The sequence below is a fragment of the Myxocyprinus asiaticus genome, chromosome 30 (assembly GCF_019703515.2).
Source record: "Myxocyprinus asiaticus isolate MX2 ecotype Aquarium Trade chromosome 30, UBuf_Myxa_2, whole genome shotgun sequence".
Classification (NCBI taxonomy): Eukaryota; Metazoa; Chordata; class Actinopteri; order Cypriniformes; family Catostomidae; genus Myxocyprinus; species Myxocyprinus asiaticus.
In genome coordinates this window covers 24,738,792-24,760,590 of record NC_059373.1, presented here as the reverse complement: position 1 = coordinate 24,760,590, position 21,799 = coordinate 24,738,792, and the positions used below count along the sequence as shown (strand labels likewise).

The 21,799-nt window shown below is 39.7% G+C and overlaps 1 protein-coding gene across 1 annotated transcript in view; it reads right to left on the bottom strand.

Moving 5' to 3' along the window:
* Positions 1-21,799, bottom strand: part of LOC127420803 (CUB and sushi domain-containing protein 2-like) — a 491,575-nt gene that overhangs the window by 108,974 nt on the left and 360,802 nt on the right. The window contains exons 26-29 of the mRNA XM_051663350.1: positions 10,196-10,398; positions 8,352-8,543; positions 7,149-7,287; positions 6,826-7,013 (exon numbers count right to left, since the gene is read on the bottom strand). Coding sequence (XP_051519310.1) covers positions 6,826-7,013; positions 7,149-7,287; positions 8,352-8,543; positions 10,196-10,398 — 722 coding nt within the window. The remainder of the gene's footprint in view (positions 1-6,825; positions 7,014-7,148; positions 7,288-8,351; positions 8,544-10,195; positions 10,399-21,799) is intronic.

Genomic DNA, 21,799 nt, shown 5'->3' with positions numbered 1-21,799 from the left:
TGAATGAAGCACACCTGATGGGGATAATGCTTCATCACCGCTGTCTTTAATACACAGTGTGCACCTCTTCTTAGGGAGCCGGCTTCAAATCTCCATGTGTGCACACACTGGCATCCTCGCACACCCAGGACCAGAGCTGGGAGGGATCGGACAAGTGGATGCGCTGCCGGACCCATTCTTCAGACCCCCGGACGTTGTAGTGAGTCGCTGGGGTTGAACTGCTCACTTTGCTGTTGACGGGCTAGATGCCGGGCCACCTTCCCCTCATGCTTGCCACGGGCCTGGGAAGACAGGCCGCCAGTGACGGCGCTGCCCCACGCGCTGTGGACTTTGGAGGGGAGCGTGAGCAGCCGACTCACCCAGCCCATGCCTGGGCTTTCCTATGAACACTACCCCGCCCCTTTCACGGATCCCCGTTCAGCCTGAGGATGCCAGATTCCCCCTTTATTATGAACACTATTCCCCCTTGGACACTTTATTACCCCTTTTGGACATTTTTACGTTTATTATTGTTTTCAATAAATGCCTCTCCGAGGCTTGATGCCACACCCACTGTGTCTGTCTCTTGCTCACCCTGCCACACATTCTAATATCACTTTTTGACCTTGGTTAAAGGAAAAGTTGAGTAGCTCTCAAAAATGAAAGTTCTCTTATCGTTTACTCACCTTTAAAAGGTACACTCAGTATTTTTTTCTCCATTAAAAAAGTTTTACAGTGTGAGAGGAGCAGGCTATTTTATTTTAATTACTATTTCGCACCTGCATTCCAATCTACATATTGATGTAATCCTTCCTCATGATCACACAGAGTGTTTTCATCAGATGAATGAGAGTGTGACGAGACTCGCGCTGCATGTGCATGCCATTTGCGCATCACAAGCTGATCAACTATTAAGCCCTTTTTGGTGAATCGCATCTGCAAAATCCTAAAACTTTATTTCCAGGTTTAATTTATATTTTGAATAGACTTGAAAAGATTTTTGAACCCCACGATGTGGGTTTATGTTTTCTCTTTTAATTGTTTAATGTAATTTTGAGTGTGACCATGGTTTAAGGTGGGTGTATCTGTATGCTGGGTTGGAAATCTCAAGGGTTAATTGTGGTGTTTTCCTTATTACATCACATGTTGTTCTGAAAGCAAAAAGAAACAAATGAAACATGGAATGTAGGCTGTCATCCACGCAGCCTGACTGAAGCGCTGCCGGCTCGTGATGCGCAAATGGTTTACATGTGATGCACAAGTCTGTTGGGTATACTGCAGTCTCGTCACATTAAAAAAAATAAAAAATAGCCTCCCATTCAGCTCATGAAAACATGCTGCGTGATCATGAGGAAGGATTACATCAAGATGTAGACTGGAATGCAGGCGCGGAATTTATATAAATAAAATAGTCTACTCCTCTCTCTCCGTTGCTAGCGTGCCAATGATTACCCCTCCACGTTCCAATGCTGGCACGCGTGCCATATGTTGCCGACCCCTGAATAATCATGACCACTCACATGAGATGAGGACTCTAGACTCTAACCTTGTATAAGCTATTTTGTATAAGCATGAAAGGCTCCCTCATGGGGGCTGCATTGTTCGGATCACATGACCAGCTGAAAACTACTCGCTTAAAGGGATAGTTCACCCCAAAATGAAAATTCTCTCATCATTTACTCACCCTCATACCATCCCAGATGTGTATAACTTTCTTTCTTCTTCAGAACACAAATTGTGATTTTTATAAGAATATTTCATCTCTGTAGGTCCATACAATGCAATTGAAATGTTGACGCTTTAAAAAGCACATACAGGCATCATAAAAGTAATCTATACGACTCCAGTGTTTTAATCCATATTTTCAGAAGTGATATGGTAGGTGTGGTTGAGGGAGAGATAAATAGTTAAGTACTTATTTGTTGAAATTCTTCTCCCTGCCCAGTAGGGGGTGATATGCATGAAGAATGTGAATCACCAAAAACACAAGAAGAAGAATGTGAAAGTGATCTGTTTCTCATCCACACACTTCTGAAGATATTGATTTAACCACTGGAGTTTTATGGATTACTATTATGCTGACTTTTGTGATTTTTGGAGCTTCAAAATTGTGGCACCCATTTTCTTGCATTGTATGGACTTAATTTGTGTTCAGCATAAGGGGATGGCATAAGGGTGAATAAATGATGAGATAATTTTCAATTTTGGTTGAACTATCCCTTTAACAAGTAACTATCTTGTTATTGGACACTTTCACTCTTGGATTAAATTAATCATGGCTGATTGTGAATAGTGAATTTCTACAATGGCATCTGTAACTGAAAAATATTGGCTTTGTTCACACAGTCAGTGTTTGGTATTAACAACTGTATTTACTTTCAGGTGTCAGTCTTAAAATGTCCCATTCATACAGCAGCGTACAAAATCAGTTAAAATGCTGTCTGTATGAACAATCGAAGTCACAACTGTATTCTAACAGCTGTAACCATAGTGGCAGTGACAAAAAAATGGCGACGTCCATAACACCGGCATGTCTTATCATAATTGCCACCACGTTATTAAATAAATGAGTCCAATAAATAAATGAGCCCAATCGAGGTGTGAGTTCATCCATCAGATCATAATTAACCGACAGCGGCTTTGAATGCTTTTTAACCGCATGCAGAGTGCAGCTTGAGTTGCGCGGCTCGCACCCGTAAACAGCTCCGGTGGAAGACAGCGGCAGAATCTTCGGATGACATGCAGCTCATTTCTCCATCCCCGTGAATTAATGAAACCCCACATGAAACACACGAGACGTGTGTAAAGTGCAGTGTGTCTCTCACTTTAAATGACATAACTAACAACTTGTTGTCCAGTATGGTTCTGTTCACATAGCACAGGTTTGCAGAGAATGCAGTTGTGAGACCTGAAAATTTGTGTGTAGGACTTTAAGTGCAACAGGCAGCGAAACATTCCAAAGGACACACAAAGCAATAAATATAACCTTCTGGTGGAATAACCTTAGGGCCTTTCCAGGTCATAAATCTATGAATCTATACATTTGGTGCCGAAAGTCTGGGTAGCCCTCTCCCAGTATCATCCTGCATCCCATCACTAATCAAAAGAACTGCCACAAAGATCGCACTCCCCTCAGGGAGTCCCCTTTTGGGGGACTGAAGCTCCTTTTAGGTTGTTGATTTGAGATAATTAACGAGTGCCAAAACAGCAAAATAGCATGATTTAAAACAAAAGGGCCATTGTTCAAGGAGGTCAAAGTCTACGCTGAGTCTACATTTTCTTTTGAGCAGCTTCAACATATTGGTGGATGAATACGTTGATTGGGTGTTAAATATTAGTTCTGATTGCCTAGAGATTAGATAATTTCCCCCCCCCCCCTTTTAACCAATAATGAGCTAAAATTCCTACATTGGTGTTAGTTCGGTGTAACAGTCAAAGGTGTGCAAGGAGGAGGCAGGAACCGGCTGAACAGTAAACGTAAGGTTTAATGTAATACTCAACTTAAAACAACATAAAACATAAGACAAACAGACACACACAACATGGCCGTGTGTGTCTCTCTCTCTCGAACTGGCATCTCCGGATCATCTTTATCCCCCTCCCGGCTGATTAGCCCGATTCAGGGCCGGCCGTGTGTCCTCACGGCCCGGCCCCGCCCTCCTCCTCATCACATTCGGTAATAGAATGCGGTTGTCACTCTCGGAAATAACCAAACTGTGTGAACGTAACCGTATTAAGCACTCAACACAGGACTGACAACCGTATTCTGCTGCTGTGTGAACGTGGCCATTGAATTTGAATGATGCTGCATCCATCTACACCACTAGGTGTCACTGTAAGTCCAAGATGACACAACCAAAAAGTTACTGAGTGCACCTTTAAGTCGTCTCAGACTTGAATGACTTTATTTCCTCTGCAGCACACAAATGAAAATTCTGATATGAATACGTCCATGTAAGACAATAGGGTCCAAACTCTCAAGCTCAAAAAAAAAAAAAAAAAAAAAAAAAAAAAAACACAAGTGTGAGGAAGAGTAATTATGTTTAAAATCATGATTGTACTTAGGAGACTGCAAATAGCAACATTTATGGCGAAAAAGGAGTTACATTTTGGTCCGTTCTCACCTAAATCTGATCATATGGATTACCTTTCTGCTGCCTTTATGTCCTTTTTAGAGCTTGAAAGTTTGGACCCCATTTACTTGCATTGTATGGATATATTCACATCATATCTCCATCAAAATGTCTTTGTTTGTGTTCTACAGAAGAAAGAAAACAAAGCCCTTCTGAGAGGAAGCCTACAAGGTTAGCATACAGTAGATTAGTGCAGTGTTTCCCAACATTTTTCTGCCACGGCACACTTTTTATAACTAAAAAATTCTACGGCACACCACTATCCCACATAGGCTAACCATCGTCAATATTTTTCCTTTTCAAGAACTTGTCCATGTTTTCTGTCTGTCTTAGTATCGTGTTTACTTGTAATACTTGAAATTTGGCTATGCAAAAAAAAAAAAAAAAAAAAAAAAAAAAACAAGGGGCGAAAAAGGTAAGACAATCACTGGTCCACAAACATTTTTTCTGGGGATAATTTTTTTAAAGAATAAGCTAAAAGCACCAATTTCAGCTATTTTAGTGATTCAAGTTTATTCAAGTTTACAACTGTGCAGAATTAGCTTCAAAATAAAGAGTACTTTGGTGAGGCTTGCTTCTGTTTCACAAATTTGTTCAATTTTATGAACTGATTAGTTCAGTGACCCCTTCTGGAAATGTCACTAGGTGGAGACAAATGAGCGTCTTATGTGCTATGAGTGAGTCAGTGAATCATTTTGAGTCGTTCATGGACGAAATCTACCAAGAGACTTTATAGTGTTTAAGCATTAAAAGAACAAAGCAGATCTATAGTCTTCCTTCAGTCTGAGCATTATTTTTCATCCAAAAAGACAACAATAAAGTCTAATAATAGTGTTTCAATAATGTCCCTACCTTCTCCTTTATTTAAACTTGCATGGCTACAAATCTACTGACTTCAATATAAGAATTATAAACACAAAGCAGATCTACGGTATTATTTTCCTATAGTAGCCTATTTAAACTGGTGAGCATGACTTTTATCAGAAAAGACCACAATAATAGACAAATAATAATAATTTTGTGTTTCAGTAATGTTCTTTTGTCATTGTAAAGCACATTTCACATGAGTTGAGACGAGGTGTTAACGCTCCGTTCAACGCCAGCGTCAAGCGCCGCATTGCCCTCCACATGACAAGCGTTGCAGAGGGGCGATTTTACGAATGTGCCACGTAAAAAAGTGGGAGGTGTGCACAATAAACATTGAAAACATGTATTTGGAAGAGAGAAAAAAAGCTTGCAGTTGCTTTGATAGCAGAAAGTAATAAAAGGACTCGTTTATGTTTAGGTCTAAGCGTTTTCTTGGTGAATTTAAATTAGTTCAATAACTGGGGTCTCTGATATTCGTAAACAATAAAGTAATATTTAATTAAATAAATTATGAGACATTCAATGTCTCTTCACAAATTTGGACAGTTTTTAAATACTTCTTGTTGCTTAGTACTCTCAAAGACATTATTGGTGAAGCAAAAACGTGTGTGTGAAAAACACTTTGGTGTAAAGTGGCGTCACTTCATAGACTTCAATGTATTCTGAGTCATGTGAAAGACCCTTAACGCGTATAAATATCAGTCACTTTTGCACATTAATCATTGCTCTTCACAGTCACAAAAGTGACTGATTATGGTTTCAAAATGGCGAATTTCTCCGAAAGGTTAGGAGTTTGGATCCCTAAAATTATTATTTTTTTCTCATGCATTTATTTATTTTGTGGAATTTTATAATTTTCCACGGCACACCTGACAATCTTTCACGGCACACTAGTGTGCCGCGGCACAGTGGTTGGGAAACACTGGATTAGCATAACGCGGCCATTCCATAGACATTCCACGGCAGTACACTGGTGAGAAGACAAGAAGCCAGTCTTTTTGAATGGATGTCTATGGAGAAGATGCTTCACAACGCTGAATAAACCGCTTTTGTGAGGAAACTCATCGCTCATCGTTTAATGAATTAACCGCCTGTACACTAATCTTCAACATGTTTTACACTAAACAATCCTTTTTGAGTGAACTATGTGTGGGGTTTACTATGATAAAATTGCTGTTTATAAGAAAAGTCACGGACAATTTTACAACCGGAAGGTGTCAGTTTACGGCTCTCTCCATTAATTTGTATAGCATCAGCAAACTGTCGCAAAATTCTAGCAGCCGTCACGCTCTCTCCAATGATAGAAACGCAAAGGTTGTTATCTCAGTACTATAAGATCTCTGAAGAAAGTCATAGTTTGAAATGGCATAATGGTGAGTAAACGATGAGAAAATTATCATTTTTGGGTAAACTATTTAAGAAGAATGTGATGCATACAGTCTAGAACAATCAAATATTTCTTACAGTATACACAGAATGACTAAACGCTCATGCAATGAAGACATTTAAAATGGCTTGCCTGCTAAAACAACAACAACAACAAAAAAACAGCTTAAATTGGTTCACTGGTCTTATTTGGTTTCAGCTGGTCTTATTTGGCTGGCCAAGCTGTTGCTCAGCTGGTTAAGATGGGAGGCGAGCTGATCTCTCAGCCTGACCAGCTGAAAAGTGTCCAAATCCCTCTGAAACCAGCCAACACACCAACCTGACCAGGCTGGAAGACCAGCTAAGACCAACTGTTTTTTTGCTGTATTTTTATTTTTTTTTTTTCCTTCAGATGGGTTGTTAGATCCTGCAAGCTAGGAATACATGTAACTTATTCCTCCCAAGACAAGGAGCGATATACCTGTGTACTGCAGGACAAATCCATTGCTGCTAAGTGAGGCATCACTGCGAAAGGCGAGGAAGAGCGTGTTGGAGCTGCTTTCAATGTGCTCAGGGACGTCTGTGCCATAAAAGCTGCCCAGCAGTGGGCTGAGAGAATCAGGCCCATCATAGACATGCAGAAAGTCATAGCTTGGCTCCAGGCTAAAACTAAACGGAGGAAGGACCATTTATAGTTAGCCAGGCTTTTAATGTACTCAACAATATGACATATACTATTAGTAGCTACTATAGCAGGAATGATGTTGGTTATTGCTGGACATTAGTCCTACAAACTTGGCTTACTGATTGAAGTTGAGCGATATGATGTGGTCAAGAGTTACTATAACTGTCCAGTCGCATTCTCTGCCATGGGGGTAGGGTTCTGGGTATTCAGGGGACAGGATCAGTCCACTAGGGCCAGTCAGATTTCCTCCACATGGAGCTGCAATTCAAAGGAGGTAAAGGGACTTAGGAGGTAAAGTAAATGCTAGGCTTAGTATTTGCACTTTCAAAATGTGACCCTCTAACTTCATTTAAATCTCACACCATACATTAACCATTTAAAGTTGTGAAACTATTAGGAAATTAAAAATGATGTTGTGTCACATAAAGAATGACACCATACACAGGGCAATGAAGTTAAATGCCCAGTTTGTGAACATGGTCTATGTTTTGTTTTGATGCCAGGCTTTCACCTGGAACTGGGACACATTTGCAGGGTTATGCCTGTTGTCCCACTAAATATTAACACAAACTCAGGTTTTAATCGAACAAGGCAACCTGATTACACCATTTTAATTGTGGTTGCTAAAATCAAAGTTAAAAAAAAAAAAAAAAAAAAAGCTTCAATTTACAAAACAAAAGCCCCTGAAAACACCCACTCCCAATGTTGACCAAGAAATCCTCTGATTCAACCAAGCAGTTTTATGAAATAATGTTTAAGCATACTGTGGTGCTTATTGCACTACATATACTACACATATCTTCTAAAAATTTAATTAGGCCTGTTATTATCTCACATGGTCAAAAATGTAGTGAATACTCTTATGTTTCCTTACCATTATTATTTTTATTTTTTTTATTTATTTTATTTTTTTTATTATGTATTTAATTATTGTTATGTATTGTCCACGTGTTCTGAAATTTCGAGTGGGAGCAAACAAAATCAGTTTGTAATGCAGATAATGGAACCATCAAATTGGTGTAAACTAGGTCTTGGACAAAGAAAATAGAAAATAATTTCAACATGACTTGAACTGCAACCTTGGATTTATTTAAGTCTAAGTGTGTTACTATCTGTCTGTTAATAATATGCACATGTGGGATGATTTCTATGTAAAAAAAAAAGAAAAAAAGACAAAAGTACAACTGAGCAAGGATGAATCCTCCATTGGAAGTTGCATCATCAATACTTTTTGTTCCAGAAAGATCAATATACAGTATCACAGTATAGCAAAGTGATACAGTAGGACAGGCATGGTTACTTTTATTTTGGCATGCTCATACCAGAACAGGTGGGTGGATCAGGCTGCCAGAAGAAACGGTTGTTGATCTCGGTACATGTGATCTTGGTCGCCCCTTTTAGAATGTATCCGGCATCACACTGAAACAGCACACGATCCCCTGGCTCTCGGCTGTCTCCAATGCGAGTGCCATTAGTTGGAATGCCAGGATCATTACAGGAAGTGGCAGTTGAAACTGGAAAAAAAAACAAAAAAACATCCAGTATAAAGTAGGTAAAAGTCACTAACTGTAACACAAACAATGGAATCCTCCTCTTAAAATCCTAGATTGACAGAGAGTGAAATTCTGTTTCCAATGTGTAACAGCAGGGCCCTGACCCATAAAGCATACTTGATGAGTATTTGTGTTCTTGTGGACTTGTAAAGGCCATTGCTTGCAAGAGTCGTTGAAGTCCAAGAGGCTTCAAATTTTTCATCTTATGATTTAGAATTATGCTATGCATGAAATGCACCCTTGATGCACACTTTTGCTGAGCCCACACTGATGCAGACTTCACAGTAAACTACCCGACAGTTAATGTGGCCTTGTGTCATCAAAGTATGGACAACCGCAAATGCTTAGTGCAGCATTTCAGATAGGGCCTAAGTCATCTATTCGGTTGTGTGGACTGCTGAGAGAACCATCTACTATGCATCTACAACAGACTATATCTGTCATTACTAAAATGATTACATAAAACATGATGACCTCACATCTCTGCAGATATGCTTGTGTTTAGCCCTCTAGAACTGCAGAGCAGCTAAATAAAAGCTCCAGTCTGCATGACTCCACACACACTAATTTATTTATGGAGTGGGGGTGGTGTAGCGGACTAAAGCACTGAACTAGTAAGCAAACGGTTGTTGGTTCAATCCCCACAGCCACCACCATTGTGTCCTTGAGCAAGGCACTTAACTCCAGGTTGCTCCAGGGGGATTGTCCCTGTAATCAGGGCACTGTAAGTTGCTTTGGATAAAAGCATCTGCTAAATGTAAATGTAAATTTATCCAGGGATCTGCTGCTCCATGGTACTCTCTCAAAGATGCTTCAGCCAGGATGGGCTGTTTTAAAAGTAAAATGTGACACTTTGGAACAGAAATACCAAAGCGCTGATGCATAATGGCATTTAAATTTTTTTTTTTTTTTGTACAACAAAAATAACCTTTTCATGTCTTTTTTTGTGGCTCCAAGGTATCATGCATGAAACCAGGGCACTGTGGTTGGAGTGATGGCTGACAGAGGTTGGCGGGGATGGTTACCCTGGTTACAGGTTGACAGCAGACAGAAGCACATAAAACTTGGTTTAACGGGTGTCAGTCATTTTTAGTAGAAGGAGCTGTAGGGTGGGAGCTTTTGGAGGCCTTTAGAGAAGCTATAGGAGAGGGTTTCTCAGTTGTCATCCTGTACTTTTTAACTTTATTACCACAATTCCCGTTTACATGGTAACAGCTAATTCTCTTTTCATTATTTTATTATATTATTGAAGATGTTTTACCAGTACCCATTTTGGATGGGATTTAATGTGGTGCCATCAGCCAAACAGCAATAATTTTCCTGTGACAAGATTTCAAATGGCCTATTTTCAAGGGATCTTACGCCAGCCCAGTGACTGCAATTGAGAAGAATAGGGCGGAGAGCCTCCTTAAGTTATTATAGACCTACTTTGTTAAAGTCTAAGCTCATTTCTTGTAAATATCATCACACATTGCATGGAATGGGAAATTCTCCAGTGACAGTCTAGCATTATTATCAGCTTTGAGCATAAAAAGACAATTAAATATACCAAGTACAAAAAGTACTGTAAGAACACATACCAAACACATGCAAACATATACTCATACACAAACCTGAGAACTGCAGAGCAAAACCCTGCTTGCTGGTGAAGAAGTCAGTTGTGAACTGCAGGCTGACAGAGTTAAAGGTGCTGTGGAGGTCTGGGGGAAGTGTAGAGCCACTCAGCTCTCTCAGAAGCACACCTCCATCCTGAGGCCCATCCCAAATCTGCAAAACATCATGTACCTCCTCTGTATGGAAGACCAGGAAATGCAACCTGTGGAATAACAGAAAATAAACATAACATTAAATGGCTATACTGTTTAGACAAAAGGGCATAGAAAGGAGAGAGAGACCAAGAAGTCATATTTATGGCATATGGCACCAAGGGAAGGAGAAACATTGTGTAGCGAATTACATATAATAACTAATTTAGATCTTTGCACGCATTCGACCACCAATATATGTAGGTGTTGGGCCTCATGTGTTCAGATAGAAGACAAAGGCAGACCTAACAGTCATAAAACCATAACTCAAGCCCCCACCTTCTAAGTCGTAAATTTTACTGATAAAAATCGCGCCAAAATCAAACAAAGGGAGTCCAAAACAGACTACAGATCCATGAAGCCTTGCCCTCTAAAGGATCGAGCTCTCAACTCCTATTGGATGAGGCACACCACAGAACGTCCCTCAAACATGACATCATCAGGACTTCAAATAATTCTGAAATGCTTCCAGAGTTGCTTCCAGCGACTTAGTTCACCGAATACGGATGTAGCTTTTTGCAACCTCGTGGCTTAAGGAAGTAATGTCTGACTTGAAACTGTAGCCATACAATCTACATCTCGCTGGACGAGTTGAGATTACTCTGTGTTCAACCGAACACTCTAACGGATCCGAAGGAGACCGCCGAGCAATTTGCATCTTCATCCGTTGGCCTACAGAAGTGAAGAGATTAAAGATTTCTCTTCCATCTTCAATCAAGTCGACATTTCTGAGTTCTCCGCCAGCCTGCCGAGAATCAACAGCCGTACCGCCCGCCAACAGCGCGAGGAAACGGCCTCCCGTCATCACACGAGCCTCAAGGAACCGGGTCAAAGTTAAAGGATGGATGAAAACACATTCTACCTGTGTCCTCATGCGATACAAGTAAGAGGTTTACATCTGGGCAGAGATAGAATATTATAGCGTGTTATTCTTATGTTTCAAGGTTTATGCTTATACAGTTTACGGACCGCCATGTCCACTCATTATTAATACTCAGGGTATTAATTATCACGAATTTGTTTTGCTGTATTGTGGTCCAACAAGATTGGATTGTTGTGCATTTTTGCCATCTCGGGTGAGTCAAATAACGCAGGACTTTTACGAGCCCCGCTCGTAAAACCGCGTCTCTGAGTGATGAACACAGCTGTTTTCTCTCCAGCTATCGCAAAATCAGCTTTCGGGCTGTCACTTGATAATCTCTCTCTCTCTCTCTCTCTCTCTCTCTCACTAACCACACTGACACACACACACACACACACACACACACACACAGTCACACACACACATTATGTGTTATAGGATTATTTTTATTTCCATATCTAATCATATCACTGTTTAGTCTGTAGTTGTAAGTCGGAAGTTTATTGACTGCATTGTATTAATTATTAATTGATATTACTGCATAAATAAACTTTTGTTTATATTACAAAGAGAAGTGTTTTGGTTTGTTTTGCATACGCCTGTGTCATGCTGACGGGATGTCAGTGCTCGGATTCAAACCTTCATTCATTGTTTTTTTTCCCGAAAATCGATATTCTTCGGATGCCGATTTTCCTAAGAAAACAATCTAATATTGAGACTGTTTTACTATTTGGTTATTAGTCCCTAATTCTAGGGTGGTGCCCCATCAATGTTAATCCTTATTAATATTCTATTGATTTTTGATAATTGATAATTATCTTTGAATTTGAATGATCAACAAGCTAGTGTTAATTTTAATTAATGTTCCATCGACGTTAACAGTTAACGATTATCTTTGATAACTGTTGATTTAAAGGATTAAAAAAAAGCTAACATTGATTCTCATCAATGTTCTATTGATTTTAATAATGAATAATTATCTTTGATAATTATTAATTATTGCTAATAACCAAACTTGCTCCTAAACGTAGCACACTACATTTACTGGAGTCCCATATGAGGTTTTAATGAATTAGATCCAATTAATTAATTTAAATATTGATTAATAACTACAGAAATAATTATTAATTATTTCTGATAGTAACACTGATCTGAACAACCAGTAAAGCCCGACATAGGGAAACAGTATGTGTGAGCTAGGAATTAATTTAAACTATTCTTATTCTGCATTATTATGTAAGGAAATTTATAATGGAATTAGTCACGTTCAACAACCACAATAAATTAGATAAATGACAAATAACTAGATTATTTGTCTGAATAAAATTCTCCACCATTAAAATTGTAATACAACATCTTGTTGTATCCGCTCACAATTTCTACTGTAAGGAATTAGCTTTAATAAGGGAATTATGGTTAATTCACTTATTGGAGTAATATTATTCTCATGGCTTATTGAAAATAATATTACACATATTTAGGTACAGCTTTGAGCAAAATCGTTTAAAAACAGGGATGAGATTATTTATCAAAATATACCACAGTCAAATTATCTATAAATACAGACAAACATTATTGCTATCTAAACATAAAACTAATCTAACACATACAACATGAAACAGGTCGGTGAGTAGTGACAGAATGTGAAATAAATTATCAATACATAGAGTCTGTTGACAATGCCTTAAGAACCATCTATCCTTCTTTGAGTCTACATCGATTTGCAATCGGATTACCCAAGGTATTTAACTAATACACCAGCACTTTGAGCAAAAGTCTGGAGATGTACTTGCGTGTCGTTGCGTTTCCTTGTGTTGCTTGGTTCTTTGGTGTTTGAAGAAAGTTCGTTTCTTCGATGTCTTGGACTCTGTTATGATCGCTGATAGTTTGTTGTCTGGATGAAGCGAGGCCTTCTGCAAGGAGGACTCGCTACTCCCGTTGGGTGTCTGAACCGTAAAGCAGAGAGTGAGAGGCTTCCTCGGGACTCCGGGTCCCAAGTTTTCCTGAACTCTACATGGCACGGAGGATCTGGAACTGAAGAGCTGCAGTGAAGAGCAAGAGACGAGTAGAGAAGAAGCAGTGAAGAAGTAAGAATCTGTGTTCTTCCTGTTTAGGAACTTTTGAACTGAAATTGGCCACACCCCAAAGGCGTCCTGAGCCAATCAGAAGTGGCCTTTCAGAGTCACATGGTCGACTGGTCTGTCCTCTTCACAGTTGATTTACGATCCTTTGTGTGGTAGATTCCCGCTCAAAATAGTGAATGTTTAATCATGAACTTTTATATCTTGAAAACGTTGCAAGAGACATGACATTTGTTGTCATCAACATTCTCTACATAAACAAGCAAGCATTTACATACTAACTGTGACATACTTTCATGGGTATTACATGTGTAAGTAGCAAAATATGAAAATCCCTGATTACCATTCATACTGGTTAATTCATTGGTTTTACAACATGGATAAAACATTACACATTATGAGAAACCTGATTTTCAGGGTATATTATCAGATTAGTTATCATTCTTAGTAGAATGAGATGAATAATACAAGATTAATGATTATACTTATTGATTTGTTAGTTCGAAGTGATTACAAATCACTACACATATTTTAAAATGTACATCAGGCTATAATCATTCATTTGTCAGTTATGAAAGTAATCACAGGTCAAAGTAATTTTCAGAATTATCTATCAAGGCTAGGTATGGTGTACATTGCAGGTTTAAATGCATTCTGTACATTTAAGAGGGTTAACTCAGTGAAGGTACAACATTCATGGATTCCTTCACGAGTCTCTGTTTCCTGATATGGCCGTGGATTTATGCATTTAAGGTCACAAGGTCTTACTTGGACATTTGGTCTTACAGAGGGTTTAAGTTTGTGGAACAAAGAAGGGTTGTCCATATGGGTTAGCTCTGTCATAACAAACCCTAGTTTGAGATTAAGCAGGAATGGTGGAGACGGTCTCCTTCAGCAATTTAGGCACCATGGATTCATTTTTATGACTCTCTAATGGCTTGGTGGGGGATCTCTCTGATCTGTGGAATGTGGTGTTGTGTTCATTTGATGGCTTCGTTCGTGGATAATCCTACAATTGGAAATGGAATCACTGTGCTAATTTGAACATTTTCACATTTTACTGGTTATATGCATTTCAATAACTTGTTTTAAAAGCGATATAGACAATTTGAAGTGGCTGGATGGGAAAAATGTCCTGGTTACTTTTGTAACCTCCATTCCCTGATGGAGGGAACGAGAAGTTGTGTCGATGTAGTGACACTAGGGGTCACTCTTGGGAGCCTCAAACACCTCTGATTTTGAAAAAAGGCCAATGGGAACTGGCGAGTGGAATTTAAATGCCACTCCCCCGGACATACGGGTATAAAAGGAGCTGGCTCGCAACCACTCATTCAGGTTTTGTGCTGAGGAGCCAAGACAAGGTCCTGGCCATTTCAGTGGGTAGTTCAGTATTGTGGCAAGAGGGTCACAACGTCTCGTTCCCTCCATCAGGAAACGGAGGTTACGAAAGTAACCCGGACATTCCCTATCTGTCACTCACTCGACATTGTGTCGATGTAGTGACACTAGGGGTCCCTACACAAAATGCCACAATAAGCTGAACTGTGTTACATGAACTGGTGGTGCAAGATGGGCAGACCGCTATGTGCCTGGTAGCCAGTGCACCAGGCCGTAACGTAACCTCCCCCAACGCTCTTATGAGCGTCGAACGGTCCCTTCGGGGACAAGTCAACTGCCCAAAAAATAGGGACAGGCTAGCCCAGTTGGGCCTCTTTTCCTCTCTTTTCTCCCCAAAAAGAGTGGAATTTTTTTACCGACTGGGGGCCATAAGTGTCTATGTCGGGGGGGGTGTCACTCCCAAGGGGAAGACAGATACCACACCCCACCCAGAGGGGAAGGAGGGGGGGGGTATTTTGAGTGGACATACATCACATGGTCTTACTGAATCTTGTCCCATGGTAGGTCCTACCCGAGGGGGGAGGAGCTCTACAAACACGTGACCGGGGGCAGAGGAACCTCTGCCCAAGGAAGACGCAGTTTACAGACAGGGAAACGATTTAGCGGAAGATATATCACATGGGGTCACCTATGGGGAACCAATGCATGTGGAGCACCTACCCCAGTACAGGGCTTAGTTAGCACATGTACTGGGCCGGCAGCGAGTTTCTCCTCAAACTCATCTGCCAAAGGGCTAAGGAGGAAAGTCATACAGGGATCACAACTTTGTGAACAGGACTGGAAGTTAAAGCGCACGTCTTAACTTCAGGGGAGGGGAAAGGCGCTATGGGGGTGGGGGGGTGAGGATCGTGAGGTCCGAGAACCATGTCTGGGTGGGCCAGTAGGGTGCTACTAGGACGACATGCTCCTCATCCTCCCTGACCTTGCACAGGGTCTGTGCAAGTAGGCTCACTGGGGGAAACACATATTTGTGTAGTCCTGGGGGCCAGCTGTGTGCCAGCGCGTCTATACTGAGGGGTGCCTCGGTCAGGGCGTACCATAGCGGGCAGTGGGAGGATTCCCAGGAAGCAAACAGGTCTACCTGCGCTTGACCGAATAGACTCCAAATCAGCTGGACCACCTGAGGTTGGAATCTCCACTCTCCCCTGAGCGTAACCTGTCGTGGCAGTGCGTCCGCTGCGGTGTTGAGGTCGCCCGGGATGTGAGTGGCTCGCAGCAACTTGAGGCACTGCTGACTCCAGAGGAGGAGTCGGTGGGCGAGTTGTGACATGCAACAGGAGCATAGGCCCATTGCATACGGTGCCCCAGCCCATCATGGAAACGTCCATCGTAACCACAACGCACCTGGAGACCTGCTCTAGGGGAACCCCTTCCCGTAGAAACGCTAGGTCGGTCCAAGGGCTGAAGAAGCGGCGACAGACTGGCGTGACGACCACGCGATGTGTCCCACTGCACCATGCCCATCTCGGGACTCGAGTCTGAAGCCAGTGCTGAAGCGGTCTCATATGCATCAACTGTTGGCCACTGCTGAGGATGCCATATGATCCAGGAGCCTCTGAAAAAGTTTCAGTGGGACCGCTGTTTTCCATCTGAACGCCTTCAGACAGTTCAGCACTGACTGTGCGTACTCGTTCATGAGGCACGCCGTCATCGTACTGAGTCCAATTCCAAACTGAGAAAAGAAATGCTCTGAACCGGGGAGAGCTTGCCCTTTTCCCGATACAAAAAAAAGGGCAAGATAGGTTACTTTCCTGATACAGCTTTGGTTTAAGCTACCAAAATATCCTCTCTATGTAATTATAACTGATCATCTCTGAAAATAGGAAAGTCTGGGTATATTTATTGTCAGTAAATGTTAATTTGGGGGTAGGGGCTCACCTCTTGAGAACAGTCTAGTGGTTATAGTATTACAGTAAAAAAACAAAAACAAAAACAAAAAAAAATTATTATTATAATAATAATAATAATAATAATAATAATAATAAAAGCTTGTTTGACTGACAAGTAATGGAAAAAACCACAGCAATCCAAATAACATTTAAAATCTATATGTAAAATCAGAACAACACAAGGGACAGTCAAAACCAAACAAGCCCAATACATAAACTGAAAAATCATGATTAAAAATGTTGGGGCAATTAGGTTTCATGGAACATTTAATTTTGGTAATGACTGGTAATTTGGTAATATTTGGCAAAAACATCTGAGCAAAACCAAATAAACACTATTAAAACTGCCTGGCAAAAGATCAGATTCCACTATATTAGTCCATTTCTGAGTAGGAGCCAGCTACTCAGTGACCCGAATGGTTTGGATAAGATTGAATGGAATGATAAAACAGTACTAAATTCAAGTCAGTTATCCTAACATCCAACATGGTTCTGAATGTAGGTCACTCCTCTTTAAAAATTGAGATAAATATGACCCATATAATTCCAAAGGCATTTGTGTGAAGAGTAATCTGGGGAACCATATTTGTAGTGTGATAAATTCTAGACTTAGACATCCTTATGAATCACAATGAGATGAGTAAAGCTCTAAATTGATTTTTACCACATTTTCCAAAAGCACCTTGACAAAGTACAGACTCAGCGATCCCAGCCTCGCAAAATAAATTAAAATAAATGAAAAAAAAAAAAACATGGCTGTCAATAGCATAAAAAAAAAAGAAAAAGAAAAAGAAAGACAAAAAGTCTTTGAGAGCAAACAAGTCTTGGTGCAACCCGCTTTCTCACGAATGAATACAAATATTTCAACAAGCTTTTTCAAGTAATAAATATGATAGAGAAAATAAATTAGATAGTAAATGTTCAAAACAGGTCGACAATCAGTGTGCAGAAGGGTGAGTTATGAGCTGTTGGAAACATAAGAGCTGAAATTACAAAATAAACATAATGACCTGTAGTCTGTATCAATTACCAAATAGTTTAATCTTTTCAAGAGTAGGGTCTAAATTCCTCTGCAGTGCCCCCAGGAGTGAGGAATGTTTGCACTACACAGCCGGAAGAGGGGAGCAGAGTGTAGTCGAGTATTTTTTTTAATTTTTTTTATGTATTTTAATTTTTGATTTATTGTCATAATATATATATATATATATATATATATATATATATATATATATATATATATATATATATATATATATTATGACAATAAATCAAAAATTAAAATATATATATATTACTGTATATAATATAGTAAACGTGAACAAATGGGTTATGTCTGCTGTACTTTTTTATTTATTTTGTTTTTATAGCTGTAAAAAACAAATGAACAAATAATATCAGCAGTCTCGCCTATGCACTGTTTGACATCTCAGACATTGTGTGTGTGCGGGCGGGTTTGGGTGGTTTACAAGGAAATTCTTTTTTAGGTTACAAACTGGTAATTACAAGGGTATTATGCTATAAATGTGGTTTATGAGGACATTTCTAGTGTCTCCATAATTCAAATCACTAAACGATGTTTTTTTGAAAATGTAAAATGTAGAAAGTTTTTTTGTGAGGGTTAGGTTTAGGGGTAGGGTTAGGGGAAAGAATCTATAGTTCATACAGTATAAAAATCATTATGTCTATGGAGAGTCCTTACAAGGATAGCCACACCAACATGTGTGTGTGTGTAATCTGGCAGCTTGTAATTTAACTGGCTATTGCAGAAACACAGATGTGTGATGCTCCTCTGTGGGGCCCAGTTATTAACCGTCACATATGTGTGACACTAAGTATAAAAGACCGGTTAAACAAGACCGCCTTAACAGAAGGATAAAATCTGAAATAAGTGGATCCAGTTAAATCAAAATTTGCTGTGGAACAGTAGAGGCCATTAAAGAAATTATTAGAATAATTAGAAAATGATTACTGAATAAGTCAAGCCATTTTGGGACAACTGGAACAACCTGTAACATTTAGACCATCAAAAGTAAGCAATCTGTAAGGATGTAAAATATGTCAGGAGTCTGTTTTTAACATTTTTTTTATTTATTTATTTTTTCACCACCGAAGTGGCTGGGAGCTGCCTGACTTGATCACACATACACAAGAACACAAAATTTTATTAACACAGACGTTCCTTCATTAATACTGAATCCAAATAATAATGTGCATTTTTCTTTACAGACTGAGGAATTGGATTGAGTACAGCAATTCCACGAATTACAGTAGACATATGCTAAGTGAGCAAGAAAAAGAGATTATGTGTAAAAGCTGACCTCAAAACAAAAGCCAAGTTTAATATTTATTCTTCGAAAACAAACATGCACTCCATGACTGTGGTTAAGTCTAACAGCATTAGAATCTGGGAGGCAAATGGATTCTGTTATATTGAATGTGCAATCCACACATTTACAGACTACTGCTGGGAGGAAATAACCAATTCAATAAAATTTTCTCAACATGTAGGCTATACAGTATATGCATAACAGACCCAAGTATTTCCGCATTCATTGTTCACTGAATTGTTGCCATGACAGCACAAGCTTTCCAGCTGAAAAAAAAAAAATAATAAAAAAAATCCAACACTTCTGGCTTACTCTAATTCACGTTAGTGAATTTGCAGAGATTTCCCTGGTTCCCTATTCCACCTCTCTCAGTGTGTGTGTGTGTGTTTTCCCAGCTCCCTTCAGATACGAGTGGGAAGTATATCTAAATCCAAGTTTCAACTGAATATTGTGTGGGCTTTAGAATTTGACAAATCCACCTATTCAGCATGAAAGACGCACACACACTCATACAATCATACAATATAGAACAACCTCTGCTAGCAACAGGTATTTCACTCTGTACACAGATTGGTTGAAATAAAAGAGATGTAGCCACAAGTGATTTATAACTGCATATACAACAAAGCAATGTTTTTTTTTAACTGGTAGGTTGCAAGTCTGTTCTGATAGGGTCATAGACAGCAGTGAAAATTCAGTTCTAAATGGCAAGAATGCAACAAACCATATATTAGCGCATTCTTTGGACAGCAAAATAAATAGAAATCATCTCCTATATCTTTTACAGTTGAGACAAATTGGACAGATGCCAACATGGGCAGGTTGCGTGACATGCCTTTATCCTTGAATATTATGAACAAATCTATACAAAGAAAAGAAGATACTACACAGATACAGATACAACCCACGCTGCATCAGTTTGTTCTGACCACAATGTGTTTTGTGTGGTGAATTATTGGCTGCCAAGAGCATGAAAGCATTGACATTCAAAATTGTTTCCATATTCACCCTAAGTCAAGTTTATGACTTTGCAAATTGTTGGGCCAATGCAATTGATGTTTGATTTTAAATATAGTATTTTGGTTGACTTCAAAATGTCTGTACTGTGGTGGGTCACCACTTGATGTCCAATGTAAAATCTGTGTTCTGAAGCAAAATCATTTGAGAAACACTGCAATAAAGAATGACCTAGCATTTGAGCCTAAGAGAGAGACACTTGCAGAGAAAGAACGAGAGGCAGACAGACAGAAAAAAGAGAAGTATCATTCAAACCAGAGGTTCTAAATGAGATTAATCAGCCTACAGCCAGAATGCTATTACAAATCTGATAAAAAGCCAATTATTCCACCACACTCAACCCATTCCCAACCCGAAGGTTTACTACCCCCACATTTTCTCTTTATGTGAGGAAATCAGGACTTCAGAAACCCCTTAAGACTTTGAATATCTACTGTGCCATTGAGGTACCACCAACAGGACGGTTCTGTGTCATGCTAATGATAAACCGCTAATCTATGCAAGGGGCGGCTAGTCTCTCAAAGGGAAAACGGCGCACAATGATGCATCCATTCCATGACTGTGCCAGTGTGCTAGCTTCCTCTGTGCCTGCAGGATATGTTAATGTAGGTGTTATTTGCAGAATAGAATGTGTAAATGGGGCAAGCCGAATATTAGCATGTCTCGCGATACACATAAAGTGTGTGGTTAAGGCAGGACAAGCACTCTCTGAGAGACCAACAGCAATGTGCTCTCATCATTGATCACAGGGCAAACAAGAAACAAAGAAGCTGTTTTGGGCTAATGGGATTAGAACATCACGATTTAATTTAATTTTCAATCAATTCATGCTGGTTATGCTGGTTAGTTGTGCGGGGCTGGTCTAGCTAGTGGGCCAGTATAGCTATGCAGTTCACTTAGCTGGTGATTTTGGTCGACCAAGGTTGTCTTACTGGTTAAGCTAGTTGAGATTTGGCTGGTTAGCACCTGCTAGTCGATGCCATAACTACACCATCTGGACCCAAAATGCATATTTCTCCATTGCTGGCCATTCAAAGTATTTAAAATAAAAATAATTTCTGTTCAGTGTAAAGTAGTTAAGGTGCAAGTTATGGCAAACAGTTTGGTCTTTTCATGCTTTCACGCTCAAATCAAATCAACCTCAGTTACAGAGCTTTGAGAACAGGATGGGGTAGCGATATTGAAACTAGAATAAGGGTCATCCTCCGACAGTCTTGCCTGAATAAACAGCATACTGGTAGATCTAATCCATATGTTGCCACTGTTAACTTATCCTCATGTTATTTATTTATTTTTTTTAATTTTTTTTTATTGCAACCTTTTTTCTTTGCTTTCTTCTTGTCCTTCTATCCCTTCCTGTTTCTCTCTACTGCTTTACAACTCTTTCATGTAATCCGCGCTGATGGGATGTGGCTCGGAAAGGTGGGGGGTTGTTCACAGAAGCATTGGCAAGAGAGTGTGTGGTTACTGTCTGTCAGATTTACATGTTCAATACTGGAAAATACTGTACTCAAGACAAACAAAAGACTGCCAAGACTGCTGTCCTTTCAAAATTAATATATAAATTCACAATTTTGAAGCTGGAAAAGAGAGGCAAGCTTAAAATTTGCCTGTGTTTTTAAGGAACAAAGCGGTTAAATCAGATGTCAAAAGAACTGCCAAAGAGTGAGGGAGAATGAGAGGAAGAGAGGTGAATGGAGAGGAGAGTTGTGTCATATGAATACCAAACAGCACTGCTACCCCAGGAGTCTCGCCTGCCTTCCTGCTCCAATGACTTGGCAGGCAGGGAGCGATGTGTGCTTGTGAATGTATGTCTGTCTATATATATATCAAAAGGT